The sequence below is a fragment of the Urocitellus parryii genome, chromosome 15 (genome assembly GCF_045843805.1).
Source record: "Urocitellus parryii isolate mUroPar1 chromosome 15, mUroPar1.hap1, whole genome shotgun sequence".
Classification (NCBI taxonomy): domain Eukaryota; kingdom Metazoa; phylum Chordata; class Mammalia; order Rodentia; family Sciuridae; genus Urocitellus; species Urocitellus parryii.
The window spans coordinates 11,335,562-11,359,395 of record NC_135545.1 but is presented as its reverse complement, the minus strand read 5'-3'; the positions used below and the strand labels follow the sequence as shown (position 1 = coordinate 11,359,395).

General features: G+C 48.2%; 1 protein-coding gene across 14 annotated transcripts in view; it reads left to right on the top strand.

Annotated features, from left to right (window-relative positions):
* Pou2f2 (POU class 2 homeobox 2) overlaps positions 1–23,591 on the top strand; it is a 33,381-nt gene extending 9,790 nt beyond the window's left edge. The window contains exons 4-15 of one of the 14 annotated variants that reach the window (XM_077793087.1): positions 1,904–2,020; positions 2,246–2,533; positions 16,249–16,354; positions 16,490–16,581; positions 18,965–19,078; positions 19,228–19,369; positions 19,462–19,610; positions 19,687–19,863; positions 21,309–21,375; positions 22,545–22,746; positions 22,876–22,949; positions 23,257–23,591. In XM_077793087.1, the coding sequence (XP_077649213.1) occupies positions 1,904–2,020; positions 2,246–2,533; positions 16,249–16,354; positions 16,490–16,581; positions 18,965–19,078; positions 19,228–19,369; positions 19,462–19,610; positions 19,687–19,863; positions 21,309–21,375; positions 22,545–22,746; positions 22,876–22,949; positions 23,257–23,591 (1,863 nt within the window). Of the gene's footprint in view, positions 1–1,837; positions 2,021–2,245; positions 2,534–16,248; positions 16,355–16,489; positions 16,582–18,916; positions 19,079–19,227; positions 19,370–19,461; positions 19,611–19,686; positions 19,864–21,308; positions 21,376–22,544; positions 22,747–22,875; positions 22,950–23,256 lie in introns of those variants that run through there. The other 13 variants (XM_077793086.1, XM_077793085.1, XM_026403789.1 and 10 more) reach the window with 13 other exon arrangements.
* The last annotated feature ends 243 nt before the right edge of the window (positions 23,592–23,834 follow it).

The window sequence follows — 23,834 nt, the reverse complement described above, 5'->3', positions numbered from 1 at the left end:
ATAAATGGTTTTTAAATGGAAATTTCATGAATGGAAAACTAGAGTCACTTGCCATGGAAATAAATACAATGATTATTAAAATTTACCCACAGTCTCTTTATGTGCTGAAGGGTCTAAGCCTGAGGCCTGTTCTCCATTAGCTAAAAGGAGAAATCGGCCAGCCTTGGAGAGATGTTTAAGACCTCCTCACATCGGAGTCTTTCTTAAGACAACCAAAAAGAATGAAAAAACACACACACAAAAGGAATGGTTTTCTCATTACAGCATTCAATATTATTTTTTAAAAGCTTCTTATTAAAATATGATGCCCATCAAAATATACATAGATCCTCGGCTTACGACTGAATTTTCACAAACTGAGCACACCCATGATGCTAGGAGTAGCAATCAGATCAAGAAGCAGAAAGAGACCAGCCTTCCAGAGGTCCTTAATATCTTCCATTTCCCTGACTTCTTATACTCAGTGTCGTTTCATGCTGCATCTCTCTTAGCTCTAAAACTTCCTGAACTTGGGTCCTATAATTTGGAACATGATATCTGTCACTTGGCCTTTCCTGAGCCTTTGTCTTTCTGTTCGTCTTTCCTTCATTCCGAAGATCACCACCCCCTCAACCCTCCCACCATGCCAATCTGCCTGTTTCACCTTGCACAAGTTGCTTTCCCTCTCTGGATCTCCTTTTGCAAATTAGTGCTTGGATGGTGGGCTGAAGGATGGTCCCTAATGTCTGCTCTTGACTTGAGAGTGTGACCATCAAGCCATGCCTTCTCGTGTCTCAGCAGCCCTTCAACCAACAGCCTCTGTTATGTGTCTTTGTGTTGAGGAGAGGAAGAAGGCCAGGGCAACTCTCTGCTGGTCTGTTCTAACTGCATGGTACAAGATTCATTCATCTCATGGTTAGGAGTTTGGAGGGATTCATAGACCTCTGGTACAGAGGCTGGAACCTGGCAGACCTTGGGCCATATTTGGTTAATCCACTGCACAGAACCAGCCTGGGTGTGTTTTTCTTGTCCTGTGGTGTTTCTGTTCCAGATTCTGAAATGGGACTGGCCAATGGGAGCAGAATAGTTGCTGGGTAGGCCTCCTCTTCTGGTGGGCATGTACTCTTCAGCTCACCCTGTCCACACCTGCCTGTGTCACCCACTTGTGCTGTTTGTCTTCATAATCCTTTGAGTTTGTGGCCCAGGTTAAAATACCCTGAGATCCTGCTTTCCAACCAAGTCTTATTCCATTGGACAAATAAGAGATACACTTCTCTTTTTAAATATTTTTCTTTAGCCTGGAGTTGTGGCTCAGGGGCAGAGCACTTGCCTCTCACATGTGAGGCACTGCGTTAGATCCTCAGCACCACATAAAAATAAACAAAAAACAAAATAAAGATATTAAAATATATATATATATATATATGTTGTAGATGGACAGAATACCTTTATTTTATTTATTTATTTTTATGTGGTGCTGAGGATCGGACCCAGTGCCTTACACATGCTAGGCAAGTGCTTCGCCACTGAGCCACAAGCCCAACCCTAAGAGATGCTCTTCTAACTGATGCAGATGAAGAGGATCTCATCCTGATATCGACTCCTACCCTTCCTACCCCTGGACACCCACTAATTTGACCATACAGATTCCCAGTGGCACCATTTCCCAAACGGGGACACTGACTCCCAGGAGGAGAAAGATGCTCTCTGAAGGTGGCCTCTCCTATAGGGAGCTTGGATGCAGGTGGTGAGCTAGCCCTTCTGGATTGATAAGGAAGTCGAGCGAGGCCAGAGCAGCTCCTTCTGTGCCAGCCTGAGGCTGTCATTGCCACAAATATGCGCTCTCTTTGGTCCACAGGTGGGCATTCTCTCTGGCCTCCACTTAACATTCTGGGGTCCCGGACCCTGCCTCTCTCCTCCCCAGATCAAGGCTGAAGATCCCAGTGGTGACTCAGCTCCCGCAGTGCCCCCGCCTCCCCAGCCGGCTCAGCCTCATCTACCCCAGGCCCAACTCATGCTGACGGGCAGCCAGCTAGCTGGGGTAAGTAACTGGGGAGGGACCGGGATGAAGGCACAGACCAACTCCTCCCATCTGTTGCAGGACTCGTGGAGGAGGAGCCCCAACAAGGCCATAGCCTCTCATGCCTGCCTCCTGCCCTCCTCTGCCCTCGGAAGACTTGTCCTCACCTGCTTGGCTCAGGCTCTAACCCCTCTCTGCCTTCTCTGCTCCCTTGCCCTCTTCGCCCTGCTGCCCACCCACCTGTAGCTCACAGCACTGATGCCAGCTCAGCAGCAGCTCCTCCTGCAGCAAGCCCAGGCCCAGCTGCTGGCCGCCGCCGTACAGCAGTCCAGCGCCGCTGCTGCTGCTAATGCCGCCGCCGCTGCCGCCGCCTCCTCCTCTACTTCTTCCTCCTCCTCCTCTTCTGCCTCCTCCTCAACTTCGCAGCCCCCAGCCTCCTCTGGGGGAGGCGACCTGCCACCACCACAGCCTGCCAGCCAGCCCCCTGGGACCCCACAGCTCACCTTGTCCCAACCCATCCAGCTCACAGCACAGGTAAGGGTGGCCACCAGGGACCATACTCCCTCTAGCAAAGGACAAGCAGAAGCAGTGAGTGTGCAGGGAGGGCTGACTGGTCCATGTGGGGCCTTCTGACCACCAGCCATATGCTAGGCAGTTTTCAGTAATCCTAAGAAGCCTTGGGAGATGTTGCTATCCTATCTTACAGATGGGTAAAATGAGGCTCACAAGGGGGAGTATCCCACGTAATAGCCTTTCACCTGATGGTATGCTGAGCTAAATGCTTTCTGTGCATCTCCCTAGGGCCCAGAGCCTCCTAGATATCATTAGTTTCAACTGAACAGGTGAGGAAACCAGAGTCATCACCATGAGTGGTACCTGTGTGGGCACAAGCAGATCAGAATTAGTGCCTCCAAGATGTTCTTTCAGAAAGGATGTCCATGATCTGTGAGTTAGGAAATGTTAGCTCCTCTCTCCCCCTTCTGGAGTTTATGGGTATATACTGAACCATGAATTAGTGGTTGTATTAGTTTCCTAGGGCTGCCACAAAAAAATGCTATCAAGTAGGTGTCTTCGAACAATAGAAACCAGGTATGATGACACATGCCTATAATCCCAGTGACTCAGGAGGCTGGGCAGGAAGATCACAAGTTTGAGGACAACCTGGGCAACTTAGCGAGGCCCTAAGTAATTTTACAAGACCCTGTCTCAAAAAATAAAAATGGCTGGGGATGCTCCTGGGTTCAATCCCTGGTACCAAAAAAACAAAAACACAATAACCCCTCCTAAAAACAGCAGAAATGTATTATCTCAGACCATAAGTTCAAAGTTAAGGTATCAGCAGGGCCATGCTCCCTCTGCAGTCTCTAGGGGAAAATCGCTCCTTGTCTTTTTTAGCTTCTGGTGGTGCCAGCAATCCTTGGTGTTCCAAGAATGGATGGCTCCAAACTCTGCCTCTGTTGACATATGGCCTGCTCTTTGTGTCTGCCTCTGTATCTAAATCTCTTTCTTTCTTTCTTTTTTCTTCTTCTTGTGGTGCTGGGAATTGAACCCAGGGCCTTGGGCATGAGAGGCAAGCATTCTACCAACTGAGCTATATCCCAGCCCTAAATTTCTTTCTTATAAGACAAGAGTCATTGTACTAGAGTCTACCATAATGATATTATTATTACTAGGAATTGAACCCAGGGGTGCTTAACCACGGAGCCACATCCCCAGCCTTTTTCATTTTATTATTTTGAGTCAAGGTCATGCTAATTTGCTGAGGCTGGCTTTGAACTCATGATCCTCCTGCCTCAGCTTCCCAAGTCACTGGAATTACAAGCATGTACCACTGCACTGGGCTCTGACCTCATTTTAACTTGATTAATCCTGCAAAGACCTTGTTTTCAAATAATGCTATATTTGGGGTACCAGAAATTAGGATTTCACCCTATCTTTGGGGGGTACACAGTCTAACTTGACAGTGGTTAATAAATTTCCCATAAGGATAGTCAGCTGCAAAAGGAGCAAAGTAGGAGCCTAGTCGGATTCCCCTTCAGACTGACACGTTCTCTCCAGTACATTTGCCCACGTCACCCGTTTGTGCTGTCTGTGTAGTTTCCACCAGCACTTGAGTTTGTGCTGCTCATTAAGGGGGGGAAGATCCTGAGAAATCCTGCAACAAAGACACCTGCTTCACCTCCTTAGCCTAGAGGTCCAAAGCGTTTCTCTTACTCCATCCACCATCTTTTCAGGACCCCCTGGTGGCAGATGTTGGCTACCCTGAAAGGCTTTTTCCCTTTTTATTTTTATTTATTTATTTATTTGCTCATGCATATATTTATTTATTTATTTATTTATTGGTACTGGAGCTTGAACCCAGGGGCACCCCACCACACTGAATCCCCAGTCCTTTTATTCATTTATTTTTTTATTTTGAGACAGGGTCTCGCTAAGTTGCTGAAAGTCTCACTAAGTTGCTGAGGCTGGCCTCCAACTTGCCTCCTGCCTCAGCCTCCCAAGGCGCTGGGATTACAGGTGTGCACCAAAGTCTATTCCCTTGATGGAGTTCATCCCTCTGTTAACTGACTGATGCTCCCATCTGGAATTTGCCTGAACACTGAACTGATACCTGCCTTCTTTAGAATAGGCTGCTCCTGGGCCTGATTCTGCAGGGAAACTCAGAGCCACCGGGCCTCACTGCTCTACGATGACTCTTGCTGTGTAGCCTTCCACTACCTGGCTCACCATAGAACAATAGCTGTGGTCTAGTCTTCTGGGTGCTGCCTTTGTACCAGGCACTGTGCCAGCAGTGACTTCTGAACTCATGCAGCCTCACTTCACCTGAGCTCCCAGTGGCAAAATGACATTCCCCGGGTCACACAGTTAACAGAAGTGGCAGAACTGGTTAGGAAGCCAGTGGTGCTGGGAATTGAACCCAGGGCCTTGGGAGCCTAGGGCTCTAACCACATGGCCTCTGACTGCTGCCTTTAGCTGTCTTCCTTGGACATGTCCTTCACGGCCCCTCCCACCCAGGTCACCAGCAGCAGGTGTTCCATTTGCCTCATAGTACATGGCCAAGGGCTCTTTACTTAGCAATGCCAAGCCCTTGGGGCTCCTCACTGGGCTGGGCAGCCCCTGCTCCCATTCTCCTTTCTACCTAGAATTGTTCCCTTTCTTTACCTGGACAGCTACTCTTCATCCATTAGTACATGTCTCCATGAGGTCTGTGTGGATTTCCCTCCCTCCTGCTGTCTGAATATGCCTAAGGAAATGTCTGTCAGAGAGACAAAGGCTAGAGGAAGGAGGAGGGCGAAAGGCAGGCAACCTGGTGCAGGCCTAGCCAGGCCATCACCCCATTAGCAGCCAACACTCCATGCGTTCGTGCACCCCTAGGAACTCCCAACCCCCTGACTGCCCAGCAGCAGGCCAACCCTCTGCCACCTGCTGTCCAGCCAGTCCCTGGTTGCTAAGGTCTCCTTGAATCTCTCCCTGCAAGCCCTTTCCTCTTACTTCTACCTCCCCAGCATCCTCACCCCTGGTCTTTCTGTGTGTGTCCTCAGCTTGTGCAAAGCTGGACCAAATTTGTTTTCTAGGGATTCTTTCTCATAGGCTGAGTTACCTTGTGGCCCCAATTTCCCATCAGTAGTTTATTCTGTACCGTCCGGGTGCTCGACACCTCGCAGGGCCCAGAGGCAGCTCCGCCTGCCCCAGCTGCCCACTGCTCCAGCCCTCCCAGCCAGCTCCTGGGCCTCCATCTCCCCATCCTCCACTTCTCTTGCCTGCTCAGCTCCATTCTTTCAGTCATTTCACAGATATTTCCTGGCCTTCTGAGAGTCAGGCCCTAGCAGGAAGCTGAAGACTTAGTAGTGAGTCCCAGTCATCCTTGCTCCTCAGGAAAGATGTAGTGAAACAGGCACATCAACCATTGAGAAGTTTTATTTACAGATATTAAGAAGCCCAGAAAAGAGAGTCAAAAGCACCCATAGAACTAGGGTGTAGCTCAGTGGTAGAGCACTTGCCCAGCATGTGTGAAGCCCTGGGTTCAAACCCAGCACTGGGGATGAGGGGGAAGCATTTATAAACTCTGTCACTCCAGAATTATATAAAGTATGAAGGCGCAATCCTCCTTCCATAGTGCCAGTTAGACAGTTTGGCAGGATCCTTCCCTGCAATTTCCTGGCTTACAGATGAAAGGTTGATTATAATATTGTTTTATAATTTGACCAACGTTCAGTGAGGGGTATTCAATCTGGGGCAACATGAATGCTTATGGAATCAATGAAGGACGTTTTGCTGCAGTTTTTTGATCTCTCCAGGGGAGTGTTTCAGAATGTCTGGGATAGGAGTTGGCACTGATTGAAAACTTACATTAATCATTAACTGTTAAAATATTATTCTGTATTTGGAAAGTGTGAGTGTCAGGGAAGCAGGCGTAGAATCCCTATTTTCCTAGTAGAACCACAGGAAGTAAAGGTTACCCAAATCTTTTAGGCTGGTAATGCCTAGTGAATAAAGGTTTCCCAGGGACACCCACAGGATGTGGTGGGAATGTGGGAGAAGGAATGTGCATGTGTCCAAGGGAATCTGGCAGGCTTTCAAGAGGAGGCAGTATCTGAACTGAGGGGAGGAGTGTGTTGATGAGTTGGAGGAAGGGCTTCCACACAGTGGGAAGAGCCAGTCGTGAGAATGTAGGACAGGCTTAGGGACCTGGGGAGGGTGACAGCGAAGAATAAGCTGGGAGGGGGCTCCAAATAGGCCAAGGCTCAACTCAAGGTAGCTGAAGAAGAAATGGAAATATTTGACTCAGATCATTGAAAACACCTGCCCTGGAATATCATGCCTAGCTCCAGAGATCTGTCTTCTTGTTTCATTCTGGGGCAATCAAAGTGGCACCAGCACTTCCAGACTTCCAGACTTCCTGCCCTGAAGGATCCGACACATCCACTGGTCAGGTTTGAGTGGTCACCCAATCCCTGGAGAAGGCAGGATCAGCCCCATCTGGCCCTCATGACTTGAGCATCGGGGAGACAAGTTCCCACAGGAAAGAGATGTTGTTGAAGAGGGATAGTGGTACCAGACCTGGAGGTGTATGGTCAGTGCATCTAAGAACCTTGGGGTTCCAGAATTGGGCCAGTCTCTCCCACTATTGTCTGCAATTGTGTGTCTATCCTGGAATTTTAGTGTAAGGCAGCATGTAAGGTGCATGCAAGTTTATCTCCCTGTTGAATGGTTCTCTGTTTCATGGTGTTCTGACCCAGCAGTCAGGATTTTCTGGGTTCCATGTGGAGAGACCAACCTCTAGGAAATGTAGTGCAGAGATGAGCTCACTCTGGACTCTGGACATCCCCACTGAGGTACATTCCCAGCCGTGTGTGTGTGTGTGTGTGTGTGTGTGTGTGTGAGACAGGGTCTTGCTAAGTTGCTTAGGACCTCTTTAAACTGCCCCAGCCTCCCAAGTCATGGGCTTTCAGATTTCAGGTGTGTGTCACCACACCCGGCTACATGCCCCCCTCCGCTTTAGAGTACCTGGTAGAGTACCTGGAAGAAGAGTCCTGGTCATTTATTCATTCAGCGGGCACTTATTGGTCACATTTTGAATGCTAGGGGCCCATTTACACCCTGAGGGGCAGCTGAGAACAGGGCAGAGGTGGCTGTTCTTGAAGACCATATACAGACAGTAAACAAATAACAATCCAGCAACAAGATAGTTTCAGAGTAAGTGTAAGGCAGAAAATGAAACAAGGCTGTGTCGGAAAGGGAGGAGCCACTTTTGATGGGTGGTTAGGAAAGGTTTCTCTGAGAAGATGGCCTTTGAGAGTAGAGGACTGAATGAGTCAACCATGAAAAATGCTGGGGGAAGAGCATTTCAGGAAGAGGGAACAGCAAGCGCAAAGGTGCTGAGCTGGGAAACAGCTTGTTTTGTTTAAAGCACAGAAGGAGGAGGCGTGGCTGGAGCAGGGTGGGCAAGGGGGATGTGGAGGAGGTGAGGAGAGGAACACAGGACCAGAGTTTGCAGGGTTTTGTGGGCCAGTGCAAGAAGTTAGAAAAGTACTCTGAGGCATGATGGGAGGCTTTGTGGACTTTTGTTTTTTTTTAACAGGGGGGTGACACCACCTGATTGGCATCTTACAAAGCTTTGGGCTGTGGGGAGGACAGATTGCCAGGGGTGAAGTAGAACTACAGAGCCAGTAGGAAGTCCTTGCAGGCGCCCGGTGGGTGTAGGCGATGCTTTTTATGGATTGGAAGAGTCAGGAATGATGCCTAGGAATTTGGCTCTAGCAACTGGATGGTGATGGGGTGGTTCCTGAGTTGGGGAAGACAGGGAAGGAAAAGGGTATTCTGGAAGACTTGGGTAGGGAGTCAGCAGTTTCTTCTGGACGTGTTGGGGTTTGTCTGAAGAGTCTCTTAGTCACCCAAGTGGAAGCAGCAGGTAAGCAGACAGATAGAGACCAAAGCTCAGCAGAGGGCCTGGGTGGGCACTGGAAATTGTCAGTTTTCAGGAAGCGATGGATTCAATAGCTAGGTAGGGTTTGCGTCCTTGAGGACTCACAGTGGAGTGGGGTGCCATGAGATGGTAGTGGCCACCAATGTTCATATTTGAGGAGAATGTTGCGATTCCCAGAGCGCTCTCTGGATGATATTACTCAGGCCTCAGAGCAACCCAGTGAAGAACAAGACACTCTTCTCCCCTTTCTGTATATAAGAAAACTGAGGCCCTGAGAGAGAAGTGACCTAGTAATAATGATTCCAAAGCCTCAGTCTTTTGGGGATATTTGCATCACCATTCCAGACAGTAAAGGAAGTTTAGGCCCCAAAGATAACTTTGCTTCCCTGGGTCATGTGCCAAGAAGATGTCATGAGGACCAAGACTCAAACCCCTGAATTTCTAAACTGGAAGGGACGCTTAGGAGGGCGTCCCTAACCTCCCACCAGTGTAGGAACTCCTTCATGCTATCCTACCACGCCTCTCAGAGTATCAGGAAGCCTGTCCTCATTTATTTTGTTTTATTTTACTTATCTTTTGTGCTGGGATGGAACCTCATGTATGCTAGACAAGTGCTCCACCACTGAGCTGTGCTGCCAACCCTAAACTTTAGTTTTAATTGACAAGTAATGATTGTTAATGTTTATGAAATACAATGTGATGTTTTGATTCATGTATACATTGTGAAATGATCAAATCAGAGTACTTGCCATATTCATCAGTCCAAATAGCACCATTTCTGGGTGGTAAGAACATTTAAAATCTGCTGTTTGGGTTGGGTGTGTAGCCCAGCACTTGCCTAGCACACTTAAGGCTGTGGATCTGATCTCCAGCCCTGTATTAAAAATATCTTCTCTTGGGCTGGTGTTGTAACTCCGTGGTAAATCACTTGCCTAGCACATGTGAGGACCAGGGTTCAATCCTCAGCACCACATAACAATAAATAAATAAATAAGGGTATTTGGGATCTACAACTAAAAAAAAAAATCCTCTCTTTTATGGATTTTAGGATGTACAATAACACTGTCATTATCTATAGACCCTGTGCTGAGCCATAGAATACCATAATTTATTCCTCCTAACTGAAACTTTGTAACTGTCGGCCAGTGTTCTCCCACCTGTCCTCATTTAGAATATCATCAATCATAATTTACTTGCTTCCCAGACCCCACCCCTTCCTGTTCTCCAGTCTGGACTTTACTGAAGGTTGCCCGTGTCTTAGCATGAGGTGTCTAGACTGGTCATAGTTTGCCATATTAGGCATGTGGGCCAACACTATTCCAGTCATGGTGGATGAGAGCCACAGGAGTGGGCTGTCTGCCCTGTGCACTGGAGTGAGGCACAGCACCTGGGCTGTGTTTCAGCTGGTTGGCTCTGGGACCCACATCTCCTCAAGTTCACTGTCATGGCTTTCTCCCTCCCAAGCTCAAATGAGAAAGTGAGAAATTATCCCTCCACCCACCCATTCACTCATGTAGCATATAAACCACCTTTTTGTCCTCAGCCTGTGGCTAAAATCCTAGCTTCAGCAAAGCATAGCTGATCTGTACTGAGGTTTTCTCTCATTCATTTATTGAAAATATGTTGATTGCCTGTTTCATGTTTGCAATAGGAATGGAGGGTGATCAGAATATAGTGATGAGCAAGAATTGGTCCATTCCTTCTCAGTTGTAGTAGGGTGTGCTGGGTGGGCTAAACCTCTGGGCTAATTTTCCTCAGAAGTTGGGGACAGAGGAGTTGATCAGGAACTATGCTGGCCAAGGGCCCTCCCTACCACAGCTTCTCTGCTTAACTTTTCCACCATTTGTCTCAGACGTAACACGCCCCCTAGTGGCTTTAGCAAGCCTCGTGGAATCTAGATTGTGGAGAAATGGGGCCCCCTACTGGCTAATCCCAGTCCTTACCCTGCTCACTGTTCACCCAGAATCTTTTCTTTTAGTCCTTTAGTCAGCAAATATTTGGTGGACATGCCATGCCCAGGCACCTTTCTAAGTGGGGATAAGGTAGACAAGCTTGTGCACATGGAGCTGATGCCCACTTTAGTTGGGGAGATACATAGGAAGCAGATAACTGCAATGTTGGCGAGAATGTGATGTAGTGTCAGAAGAAAAGGAAGACCCTTTATCAGAGCAGGGAAAGCCTCTCAGAGAGGGGCATTTGATATATCCTTGAATGAGGAAGGGCCAGATGTGCAGATCTAGAGGAATAGCAAAGACCCTGAGGTGAGGACTCCTTGGGTTCAGTGATAGGAAAGAGGTCGCTGTCGTTAGTTAGGTCAGGGTTTGAGAAGCCTTGAAGTGAGAAAGGAGGGGTCAACGGGGGCCTGGGGCAGGTAGGGCTGCAGCAGGGATTAGGTTCTGTTATAAATGTGATGAAAATAAAGGAAGGTTTGTGGTTCTGTTTATATTTTAGAACAGGGACCAGGAGTCCACAGACCATCCCAGGAAGGGTCAGTGGATGGCATTCAGAGAGTCCATGAACTTGGATGGGAAAAAAGTATATATGCCTCAATTTTTACCATTTGCTAACCAAAAACACATAGTGTTTCCTTCTTTTGTGAGTGCAGACGAGAGGCCACAGTAGTATTAGCAGTACTTGAACTGTTACCAATAGGATGTACAGAGATTTTCTTATCCCCCTCTAGAGATATTGCATATCTCTCAGTATATTGTTTTCTCCAGGTGCAGGGACACACACCTGTAATCTCACATACTTGAGAGGCAATGACAGGAGGATCACAAGTTAAAGGCTGGCCTTGGCAACTTAGCAAGATCATGTCTCAAAATAAAAAATAAAAAGGGCTGGGATGAAGCTCAGTGGTAGAGCACCCTGGGTGCAATTCCCAGTATACACATACACAAAAAAGTGTATTTATGTATTGTGTGTGTATATATATATATATTTTTTTTCACATCATTGCTTTGAAATTATAGAAGTTATCAGACCTATTGCAGGATCCTCTTTTTTGATGTGCTTGTAAAGAAACCTACAGATTACTTATTACAATTTAAAATATACTTAACTATATTTCAATATGATCGATTTAATTGAAATCCCATGTTTTATTTTGTGTGTTTTTAATTCTGAGAATGGAGTGATAGCTTGTTTCAGATGTCAAAGAATTCATGGCATAAGCCAGGCATTGTGGCACATCCTGTAATCTCAATGACTCAGGAGGCTGAAGCAAGAGGATCACAAGTTCAAGGCCAGCCTTAGCCATTTATTGAGACCTTCAGTAAGTTAACGAAACCCTGTCTCAAAAAATAAAAAGGAGCCAGATGCAGTGGCACACATCTGTAATCCCAGTGGCTTAGGAGGCTGAGGCAGGAAGATCAAAAGTTCAAAGCCAGCCTCAGCAAAAGCGAGGTGCTAAGCAACTCAGTGAGACCCTGTCTCTAAATAAAATACAAAATAGGGCTGGAAATGTGGCTCAGTGGTTGAGTGCCCCTGAGTTTAATCCCCAGTATCTCAAATAAAGTAAAATAAAAAGGGCTGGGGATGTAGCTTAATGGTAAAGCATTCAAAGCACTAGATGGTTCAATCCCCAGTACTGTTAAAAAAATGAGGACATATGAATGTGCAGAATTACATTTCATTAGATCTCTCTCTGGCTGCTTTGGAAGAATGGATGGTCAGGGGCAAATGGTATGGTGGCTTCATCCAGGATGGTGACAGTGGGGAGAAAAAGAAGTAGAGGGAGCTGGTAGAAAGTGAGCTGGATTGGATGGATAGCAGAGAGAAAGGGAAAGTAGGAACCACAGATGACCCCTGAGTCTTGGTCTGGTTAACTGGATGGGTGTGGATAATTTTTTAAATCTATATTTCTCACCATGAGATCCTCTACAACCCAGGATTCACTTTCCCCATCCTCTCTCCTGCTGATTCAGGATGCAAATCACAGATACCTCTTTTAGGCTTCTGGCAGGAAAGGGGAGTTTTCATTGAGAATCATGCTAGGGAGAGGTACAAGTTACCAAGTATTTTAATCAACATACTAAGAGTCACAGCAAATCAGAAAAAAATCAAATAAGACTTTCTAGTGTTTTTCCATTGGGTTCAATCCAGTGGGCATATAATGGGGGTTTCTGAGGCTCTTTTAAGGGTTATGGATACAAGAAGTTAAATAAGACATGCCTCTTCCTGCTAGAGTTTCAGTCTAGCAGAGGAAGAAAGTACATCAACAAACTTGTTGTCTTGTGAGAGGGCAGCACAGAGCAGGGTGGGTCTCCTTTTCTGAGGCCTGAAGAGTATACAGTTTGGAGGGCTTTGAAATAAAAAGAAGACAATATTATGAAATATTAGGTCAAGGGCTTTGGAAGGGTCTATTGTAAATGGAGGGCTGTAAAGCTTAATTTTTTTTTTGCTTTGAAGTTCATCTACATCTGAAGGGAGACGGCCATGGGCATGTTATTGGGCTGCAGTAGTTAGGAGAAGGAAGGCAGAGTGGACTTGGTCTCACAGGATATAGTGGAAGACTTCAAAACCCTTACACTGGACATTGAGGGGACTGGCAGCTAGAGGGAGGAAGCATCAGCATACCTCCTCCTCTGCTGGCAATGGAGAAAGCAGAGGCTTCTCCTTTCAGGGAGATAGGGAACAGCCTTGAATTGTTGTAAGATGAAAGGTTGGAAAAGCATGGATGTTGGTCGCCACTATTTGGGTGGGCGGGGGCAGGACACCTGAATATTTGTTTGGACAAGGTAAATCTTCCAAATCTAAGAAATGCAGAAGGATTTACAGCATGACCTGTTTCTGGTATAGTTTTCCAAATATTATCTATGCATACCCAAATCAATACCTATATTTACACTTTTTACACAAATAATCGCACATCATATCCATTGTTTTGCCTCTTGAGATTTCCACTTGACAGGACATTCTGGAGACTTCTATATCAAGACACAAAGAGTCTTCTTTTGATGACTGCATAGTGTCCACTGTGAAGCTCCACCCTAATTCACCCACCCACCCTCTATTGCTTCATGACCAACTGATTTCTACTCTTGCTAGAACACTGCATGCTGCTGGGAATATCCTTCTATGGAGGTCATTTTGCACAAGCGTGAATGTGTCTTTAAGACAAAGTTCTAGGGGCTGGGGATGTGGCTCAAGCAGTAGCGCGCTGGCGTGCGTGCGACCCGGGTTCGATCCTCAGCACCACATACAAAAATTGTGTCCGCCGAGAACTAAGAAAAAATAAATAAATATTAAGATTCAAAAAAAAAAAAAGACAAAGTTCTAGCAGTGGAATGGCAGTGTCAGAGGATATGTAATTTGCAATTTTTATAGACATTGCCAAGTTCCCCCCCACCAGTCACGGGAAGAGTGTTTTCCCACATTTCCACTGTGGTGTCTTGTGCACTGTTTTCATCTTTGCTGATCTGAGAGATGAAAAGAGCACCTCAGTGTAGTTCTATTTGTTACTTGTGATGTGAATTCACTGTACTTCCTTTGGTAGGCGCTCTAGATCTAGAGTACTGGATCATTAGTATTTTTCTTGTGGATTTGTAATTGCTCTTCATTAGAGAAATCAACCTTTTCTGTCGAGTTGCTTATATTTTTCTCAAATGGTTCATTTCCTGGGACATTAAATTGGTCTTTAGCATTGAAAGGAATTGAGGGGCATATGCCAACACCCCAAATTTCCCAGAAGAGAAAAATATCATAAATAATGTTATAGCTTTCAGCTATATATACATAAAATTTGGAAAGTAAATGATGAAGTATGAGTTTTTGTCCATAACATGAATATGTGGAACACCTACTGGGTGCTGGGTGCTATTCTAGTGCTAAGGATACAGTGTTGTGATGGAAAGAGTCAAGATCATGCTCTCATGCAACTGACCTCCTAGTGAGGGCGGCACACTATGAATGAGGAGACAGAAAGAGCCACCCCTGAAGTCTGATGAGGCTTGTGAAGGAGGTGAAATGGGGATTGAGAAAGGGAGGTGGGGTTGTGGGCATCTCTGAGGAGAGTTTGTATGAGAATTAGAACATGCCCATAGAGGGAACTGAATGTGCAATGGTCCTGAGACAGGAAAAAATTTGGCTCAGAATAGGGCTGAGTGGCTGGAGAGGACAGAAGGAGGGGTTGAGGTGAGGGAGAACTGCTCAGGCCTATATAAAGGCCTTCTACCCAGGTGAAGAGTTTTGATTGCAGTGTGTATGGGGGTGTTGCTTTTCCTTTGGAAATGTCCAAGCATAGAAGTAGAGAGGCTGATGCAGTGAACCTCATATGCCCACCGCCCAGCTTAACAGACACCAACATTTTGTCAGTCCTACTGGCAAGTAGAATTTCATCCATACACCTCACTTTTTTGGTGGTGGGGTGGGCTGGATTTTATTCCTCTGTTTCTTCCCCTGCCTGACACCCTTAAAAGAAAAACTTCACTGAGGTATAACACATACAGAAAAGTGTACATAGACATACAGCTCAATGAATACCTACAAAGTGGGCGTGCCCATGAACTGGCATCCAGAAGCTTCCCAAGCTCCTGACAGGAAATGAAACGAGGAGAATCAACAGGTGTTCTTTTCTGCAACTAGCTTCTTTCACTTAGGAGGCTCAGGAAGTTGGTGCTATTGTGTGTGATGTCAGGTAGACTCTGGACGCTCATCTTCATTGCTGTAGCATCCATTGAATTATTTATCCACCCTGCTGTGAGGCACTGGGGCTGTCTTCAGGTTCTGGCTGTTTCCAATGGCCTACATGGACATTGTAGCCCGTCTTGTGGAGAACATTCATACACATTTATGGTGCTTCATACCCAGGGGAGGAATTGCTGGATCATAAGGCAGGTTAGGTTCAGTTTCAGTAGATACTGGATTAATTTACTAGGGCTGCTCTAACAACCACAAATTGTGTGACTTAGACAAGAGAAACTACTTTCTCCCAGTTTGGGGGGCTAGAAGTCTAAAACCAAAGTGTTGGCATGTTGATCCCTTTGAGGGCTGTGAAGAAAACATCTGTTCTGGAAGTCTGTCCTTGGCTTGTAGAAGGTCATCTTTCCCCTGTGTTTCTTCACATCATCTTTCCTCTGTTTCCAAATTTGCCCTTTTATCAGGACATCAGTCATAATGGACTAGAGTCCACTCTAATGACTTTGTTTTAACTTGATCATCTGCAAAGACCTTGTTTCCAATAAGTTTATGCTCTGAGGTTCTGGAGATTAAGATTCCAGTATATCTTTTTATCAATTCATAATAGTGCAAAAGAGTTGCCCAAAGTGGTTTTGCCAATTTACAAAGCCTCTATTTGCTGAAGTATTTTAAAACCAAATTGGGGTATCTATTCACTTGTCTTAGGAGTGTTTTATAAAAGAAGAAAGACTTAATTTGATTTACATTTTTAAAGAATATTTATTTTTTAGTTGTAGTTGGATACAATGCCTTCGTAGGATCGAACAGGGGCCTTATGTGCTCGGCGAGAGCTCTACCACTGAGCCACAACTCCAGCCCATTTGGTTTACATTTTTAAACAAACCTATTTGTTCTGCAGGAATGTATGGCAAGGCAAATATTTCATTAGGAAGGAGAATAAATAAATAAAGAGCGAGCTCTCCTAAGACTGCTCATATGGGACTCTCTGGTACCCCATGGCAAAAGAAGCTTCTGGGTGCCCTCAGCTCAGGGTGCTGTTCAGAGACTGATGGACTCCCTTGCTGCCCAGTGCCAGATTGCACTGTTCCTGTTTTAGTCCCTTGGGGACTGAGGTGATACAGAGAGGGAGGAATCTGGCCAGGACTCAGGCTGATGGTCTTTCTGTCCATCACCTTTCTGCCAGGATATACAGCAGCTCCTCCAGCTCCAGCAGCTGGTGCTTGTGCCAGGCCACCACCTCCAGCCACCTGCTCAGTTCCTGCTGCCACAGACCCAGCAGAGTCAGCCAGGTAAGTTTCCTCTCCTGTCCCTGCTCCCTCACAAAACAAACAAACAAACAAAAATCCACTTCCCTGATGCCTCAACAGTATTCCCTCGCCTCCCCCATCCCTCCCTCACCCTGTGTATCCCCCATTTCTCTCCAGGCCTGCTACCGACGCCAAATCTATTCCAGCTACCTCAGCAAACCCAGGGAGCTCTTCTGACCTCCCAACCCCGGGCCGGGCTTCCCACACAGGTGAGAGGGTCCTCTGAGTGTGCCCAGGCCAGGCTAGTAGCAGGGCCCTTGGCTGGGTGAACAGAGGTGGTGTGTGTGGGGGAGTCTCATTTTCATTGCCCACCCCAAAGCCACAGGAACCAAGACAGAAGCAGGGGAATCTGCCGCAGATTTTCTGTGTGACCCCAAAGCATGCTTCCTGTCTGGATCAGTGCCTTCCTCTAGAGAATGAAGGGAGTCAAACTAGACTAGTGCTTCTTAACCTTTTCAGGCACACAGACTCCTTTGAGAATCTGAAGAAAGATTTAGATCTGATGATCCCCATGCCCTCAAAATGTACATCTTAACAAACACAAACTTTCAGGAGGTTGCAAGGCTTTCTGTTAGAAATGCCTTGGTTTTTTTCCAGCATGAAACTGGAGGGTGCTTGTGAGCAAGGCATCTGTTAGGCGCTAACTCATGTTCATTTCCCAGACTTAGAGTCTGTCCTGAGAGAGGGGCCCACAGATGTTTTATTTTACCATCATCAGCTTAATTCCCAGAAAGCACCAATGTCCAGCTTCTCTTCACAAATCAGAATATCTTGAAAAACTGTTGTATATTCATGTGATTACCTGGTGGCAGTGAGTGAGTCGCCCCCCCCCTTAGAAAGGGTATCAGCTCTCCAGGGCACCTCAGGGTCCTCTTGCCTGGACCCCTTTCCTTCAGTTTGCTGCCTGGGTTCTAGAGTTTAATGAGACTCTTTCACACCTTTTAATTAGTTCAGTTTTTTTCCTTTTTTTTTTTTCTTGTATAACCCTTTCAGAAAATATACAGAGGTTGGGGGTGTAGCTCAGTTAAAGAGTGTATGCTTAGCCTGCTCAAACCTCTGGGTTCAATTCCCAGTGCCCCCCAACACACACACACACACACACACACACACACACACACGAACTAGTTCAGAAAGACTGAAAAGTTTAAAGACCAATACAGGTCTTGGCTACAGCGCTGAAATTCAAATGCTCTGAAAGTCAAGGTGTTCTTGCAACATTGGCACCAGACTCATTTGGCTGCAAAAGCTGCCCTGCCTGATATGGGGCAGTGTATGACTTCCTATGTCTCTTGGTATAATATTCCTGCTGCTGCAGAACTGCTAATGTGTCCGATTACAAGGTAATGCCTTTAGCCTGATTGGGAGGTGTCACCTTATCTATAATACATGCCCTATATATAAACTTCCCAAACTCTGAAAAACTTAGGATTTCCAAACCACAGCTGGTCTCAGGGTTTGGGATCATCAGGGGTGACAGACATCCCTATTCCTACCATCTGCTTTAGACTTTTTATTTTTAGAACAATGAAGCATTCCAGATAGAACTCTTGCTTCTTTGCCCATCTCTCTCATTGTCCTCCCTGTCTTTGTTTTTATATTTTATTTGCAATCTACAATTTGGGGGGGTACCTGGACTGGACTCAGGGACACTCAAACACTGAGCCACATCCCCAGACCTATTTTGGGTTTTATTTAGAGTCAGGGTCTCACTAAGTTGCTTAGCACCTTAGTTTTTCTGAGACTGGCTTTGAACTTCACAAGCTGCAGGGAATACAGGTGTGCACCACTGCACCCAGCCTATCTACAATTTTTTTATGACTTAAATTTTTTAGAGCAGTTTTAGACTCACAGAAAAACTGAACAGGGAAGGTAGATCCCATATACCTGCTGTCCTTCACATGCAAGCCTTCCCCTTTATCAACATCCTCAACCCAAGTGGTGCATGTGTTACAGTCAGTGAACCTACATGGACACATTATTATTACCAAAGTCCATAGCTTGAACATCAGGGTTCACTCTTGGTGTTGTACATTCTTTGGTTCTGGAAACCCACTTATTTTTAACCTGATTCTTCCAAAAACCTAGTGAGCAGCCAGAGCAGCAATGATGGTTTTCCCCCTTGTAGAGGGAGAAAGGGGGGGGCAGGGAAGTTACAAGCCTTAGCCTGAGCTGTCCAGCAATTCAGTGGCACAGCCAGAGCCAGCCTTTGATTCCTTGGTGGAGAGGAGGAGGGAAGTACCACTCCCCTCCTCCTCATTCCAGGGAACAAGCACTTGGCAAAAGAAGCTGGCTGCTCCTTCTGGGGGATTGCAGATTCTAAGGGGCAGTGCAGAGAGTTCCAGACAATGACAGGACCCATGAGGGGCAGCAGAGTGGAACCTTTAACGGGATTGACAGTGAATGTTGAGGTGCTTCCTGGGGCAACTGGTGGGGAGCGTGCAGGAAGAGTCTGGACTGCAGGGAGGGACCAGGGACGCGCAGGCACTGCTGAGCACCATCCTCGCCCTCCGTCCTGCTTCCCACCCCACCTGCCCACCCCACCAGGCTGTGACCCGCCCCACGCTGCCCGACCCGCACCTCTCACACCCGCAGCCCCCCAAATGCTTGGAGCCACCATCCCACCCCGAGGAACCCAGTGATCTGGAGGAGCTGGAGCAGTTCGCCCGCACCTTCAAGCAACGACGCATCAAGCTGGGCTTCACACAGGTCTGGGGACACCCTGCAGGGTGGGAGGTGTGCAGCGTGGGGGTGTGGTCAGTTGATGGGGGTGTGGGGAGTAGACCGCTAATTGACGGGCACCTTAGTACTGGAAGACCTCTCCCTGACCTCAGCTCCGTATTCACCCCATGGCTCAGGGTGATGTGGGCCTGGCCATGGGCAAGCTCTACGGCAACGACTTCAGCCAGACGACCATTTCCCGCTTTGAGGCCCTCAACCTGAGCTTTAAGAACATGTGCAAACTTAAGCCTCTCCTGGAGAAGTGGCTCAATGACGCAGGTGAGATTGGGCTGGAGCTCTAGGGTTGGGGACCTGATGCGGGCTGTGGTGGGGGGAGGGCCCTCTCAAGCCCATGTCTCCTCCTGGCACAGAGACTATGTCTGTCGACTCAAGCCTGCCCAGCCCTAACCAGCTGAGCAGCCCCAGCATGGGTTTTGATGGGCTGCCCGGCCGGAGACGCAAGAAGAGGACCAGCATCGAGACAAATGTCCGCTTCGCCTTAGAGAAGAGTTTTCTAGCGGTGAGGCCCCATCCTCCTTGGCGGCCCAGAGGGTGGCAGGAGGGAAGACCAGTGCTAGCGAGCCCTCTGCCCACAGAACCAGAAGCCTACCTCAGAGGAGATCCTGCTGATCGCCGAGCAGCTGCACATGGAGAAGGAAGTAATCCGCGTCTGGTTCTGCAACCGACGCCAGAAGGAGAAACGCATCAACCCCTGCAGCGCGGCGCCCATGCTGCCCAGCCCAGGGAAACCAGCCAGCTACAGCCCCCATCTGGTACCTTGAGGGCCCTGTGGGGGGCAGGGGAGCCACAAGCCCCGTAGGCACCTGTGTGAAACAAACCTACCTGGTTGTCCACAGGGCCTAGAACAGAGGCCCCTGGGGACAGTCACATAGAAAGTAAGTCATACGGAGAACACAGGGTTTCCAAGCACAGATATACACTGACACAGAGTTCTCACAGGGACATAGCAACATGGGGATGGATATATATGACCAGGGAATGGACCAGGCTCACATCCATACAGAGACAGGGAGAGGTGCTTTTGTTGTTGTTGTTTTTGTTTTTGTTTTTGTTTTTACCTGGCAGGGACATCATTATACCCATGGGGGAACCCTCAGGACCACAGCTTGTGCACAGGCCCACTCAGTATCATACACAACTGGGACATCCTTTTCCCATTCCTTTATTTCCATTTGTGGAAAGGGCTCCAGAGGAGTGCTACTCCAGAGAGGAGCCCCCTGCCCCAGGGGTGTGTAAGGAAGAGGGACCCTTTGAGCTGAATCATAAAGGATAAGCCAAAGCCGGCCATGTGAGGAGAAGGGCCTTGCAGGTGAAGGGAGTGGTGTGTACACAGGCCTAGATGCTGGAGTGCCAGGCTTATTTGCAGGAACTCCTGGGCAGTTTTGAGTGGAGCTGCAATGTCGAGTGGGGATGGCTGGAGGCAGGAGCCCCAAGTTCATGACGAGGAACTTGAATTTGATCTTGAGTAGTGAGGAGCTAAGAAGGAGTATTAAGATGGGGAGGGACAGGGTCAAATTCAGCAAGGCTTCTGGGGCTAATAGAAAGGTGAGATTGGAGGTAGGGATGATCCCAGGAAATCAAGTAATATGACATCCCAACACTGACACAAAGATTTTATCTTTGAGGGCAGGTGTGGCTGGGTGCAGTAGCACATGCTGGTAATCTAAGCAACTTGGGAGGCTGAGGCAGAAGGATCACAAGTTCAAAGCCAGCCTCAGTAACTTAGAGAGATCCTCCCTCAAAATAAAAAGTTAAAAGGGCTGGGGAGGTAAAAGGGTAAAGTAACCCTGGATTCAGTCCCCAGTATCATAAAAAATTTTTTAAAAAGGCAAGTATCTTCATTCTGGGAGAACCAATGTCAGCAGGAGCACAAAGAACAGTTGCTCCTCAGTTCAGTCACTATAGGAAGGACATGTCATTGGAGGACATGAGCCGGACTAGAGAGTGCCAGGTGGGAGGCAGGGAGACCTCTCAGTTGAGAATTATTCCTTCCTGCTTGTGACTCAGACTCACCTAGGGTAAATGTGAGGAAAGATATAATGGAAAGCAAGTGACATAATACAAATGTAGCATTGTATACAAAGTCCCTTCTCCCCCCATCCCTTGGGGAGGACAGTGGGGGTCATATGCACAGGGAGCATCATGGGGGTTTCTGGGAGACAATGGCCTAAACATACCTTTTTTTCTCTCTCCCCAGGTCACACCCCAAGGGGGCGCAGGGACTTTACCATTGTCCCAAGCTTCCAGCAGTCTGAGCACAACAGGTCAGGGAGGGCAGAAGGCCGGGAGGGGAGTGGGAGGATGCTGCACAGGCTGTAGCCTGAGGTTCTCCTGTGGCTGTGTGGCCATGGGCCTCAGGCTGAGTCTGGAGGTTGGGGGTCAGGGGGAGTAGGAAGGACAGAGGATAGAAGGCAGACCCTCCTCCTCCTCCACCAGAGCACCAGGGCTCTAATCTGCTCCAGGATTTCCTGTGAGAAAAGCATGAGGTGGCTAAAAAGTGACACACATAGCTTTTGTCCCTGGCCTCTGTCATTTATAAGCTATGTGAAGTCAAGAAGTTACTTTACCTCTCTGAGCCTCAATTTTTGTAATGTATATTATGAAAGGCAGCCACTCGGCTAAGATATGCGTATAAATATACACAGACCAGAATGCAGGAACTGGAGTGGCTCAGTGGTAGAGTGCTTGCCTAGCATGACAGAAGCCCTCAGTTCAATCCTCAGAACTGTAGTAGTATAGTAGTAGTAATAATAATAATAATAATAATAATATAAACAAACACTATATTGCCCCCTTAGTTTCCTCAGTTTAAGAAATCATAAGTAGAGGTTTATAAATAGTTAGTGGGAGCCTGGCACCATTCTAAGCTCCTTATAAAGCTTATAGACTGATTTGTCACACCCATTTTATGAGTTACGTTCTATTATATCCCCATTTTCCAGAAGAAGGAACTGAACATTGGAGAGGTGAAGGCGCTCATCTCAGGGCACAGCTGTGACATGACAGAGCCAGGAAACTTAATCCCAGACAGAGCATACTGGCCCTCAGTCCCTCCCTGCCCTGCATGCCCATACTCATGCCCTCTTTGTGGCCTCTAGAAGGAGTCCCTAAATGGGGTTTTGTCTCCTGGGTGCCCCATTTCTTGTCAGTGTCAAAGTGGTTCAGGTGTGGTTTGCAGATCCAGCATCTGTCTGGCACAGGTTCAGTAGGAGGCCGCTGCTCTTACTAAGGTTATTGGGAACCACTTTCCCATTGCAGAGGCACAAGGAGATGACTCTGGGCTCAGGGAAGAGGGAACAGGGATGTCTAGTCTGTTCTGCTGAGGAGATGCTGAGTGAGCTGGAGGAAATGACAAGCTGGGGTTGATCCCGGCTTCCTTGATGGGGGACTTAGTGGAAGCTGAAGACCCCATCTCTCTGTCTCTCTCTGGCAGTTACTACCTTATCCTCAGCTGTGGGGACGCTCCACCCCAGTCGGACAGCTGGAGGGGGTGGAGGCGGGGGCGGGCCCGTGCCCCCCCTCAATTCCATCCCTTCTGTCACTCCCCCACCCCCGGCCACCACCAACAGCACAAACCCCAGTCCTCAAGGCAGCCACTCGGCTATCGGCTTGTCAGGCCTGAACCCCAGCACGGGGTAAGTGTGCAGGTGCAGGCGGGGAGGCTGTGGGGAGAAGCTGGGTCGCTGCTGCTTTCAGGGTGGGGAGCTGCACCCCAGTTCCCGCAGCTCCCTGCCCCTGCTAACGCCTCTGCTTTGCTCTTGCAGAAGCACAATGGTGGGGTTGAGCTCCGGGCTAAGTCCAGCCCTCATGAGCAACAACCCTTTGGCCACTATCCAAGGTGCGTGCTGCCTCATGTCACTCCCATTGTCACCAGTCCCATCCTCTAATCCTGTCCCTCAGGGCCTTGAGCCCCCTCCCCCTGCATTTTGCTCCAGCCATGCCATCCTGCCCCTGCTCACTGCATCGCTCGCCTCTTCATCCCCATCTTGCCTTTGGGAAGGTGTGAGGGTTGCTGATGGGGGCAGTGGGACAAATGGGGAGACAGACAGGTTGCACTGATGGGGTCACTGGGGTAGGACACTGGGAGGCAAAGGTCTCCCCTGGCCTGGTGTGCCTCCAGCCCAGCCTCTCTCTCTCCCCACCAGCCCTGGCCTCTGGTGGAACCCTGCCCCTTACCAGCCTTGATGGCAGCGGGAACCTGGTGCTGGGGGCGGCTGGCGCGGCCCCAGGGAGCCCTGGCCTGGTAACTTCGCCACTCTTCTTGAACCACGCCGGGCTGCCCCTGCTCAGCGCCCCGCCAGGCGTGGGCCTGGTCTCAGCAGCGGCTGCGGCAGTGGCAGCCTCCATCTCCAGCAAGTCTCCTGGCCTCTCCTCCTCATCCTCTTCATCCTCGTCCTCCTCCTCCTCCACTTGTAGTGAGGCGGCAGCACAGACCCCTGGAGGCCCAGGGGGGCCCGAGGCAGGGTCCAAGCCTGAGTGAGGGCCCATCATGCTTCCCCTCCCACTCCTCTGACCCTCCACCTTGGTCCCCCGCCTGGGAAGAGGGCGAGGAGGCCAGTGGTGGGGGTACATCGGGTCCTTGGAGCAGGAGTGACAAGGGAGGAAAGACCAAAAACCCAATCAACCAAAAAAAGAAGAAACTAACCAACAAAAAAGAAAACCAAAAATAATCACAACAGAAACCAGCTGCCCCAAAGGAACCAGAGGTGAAAAACAAATAAAA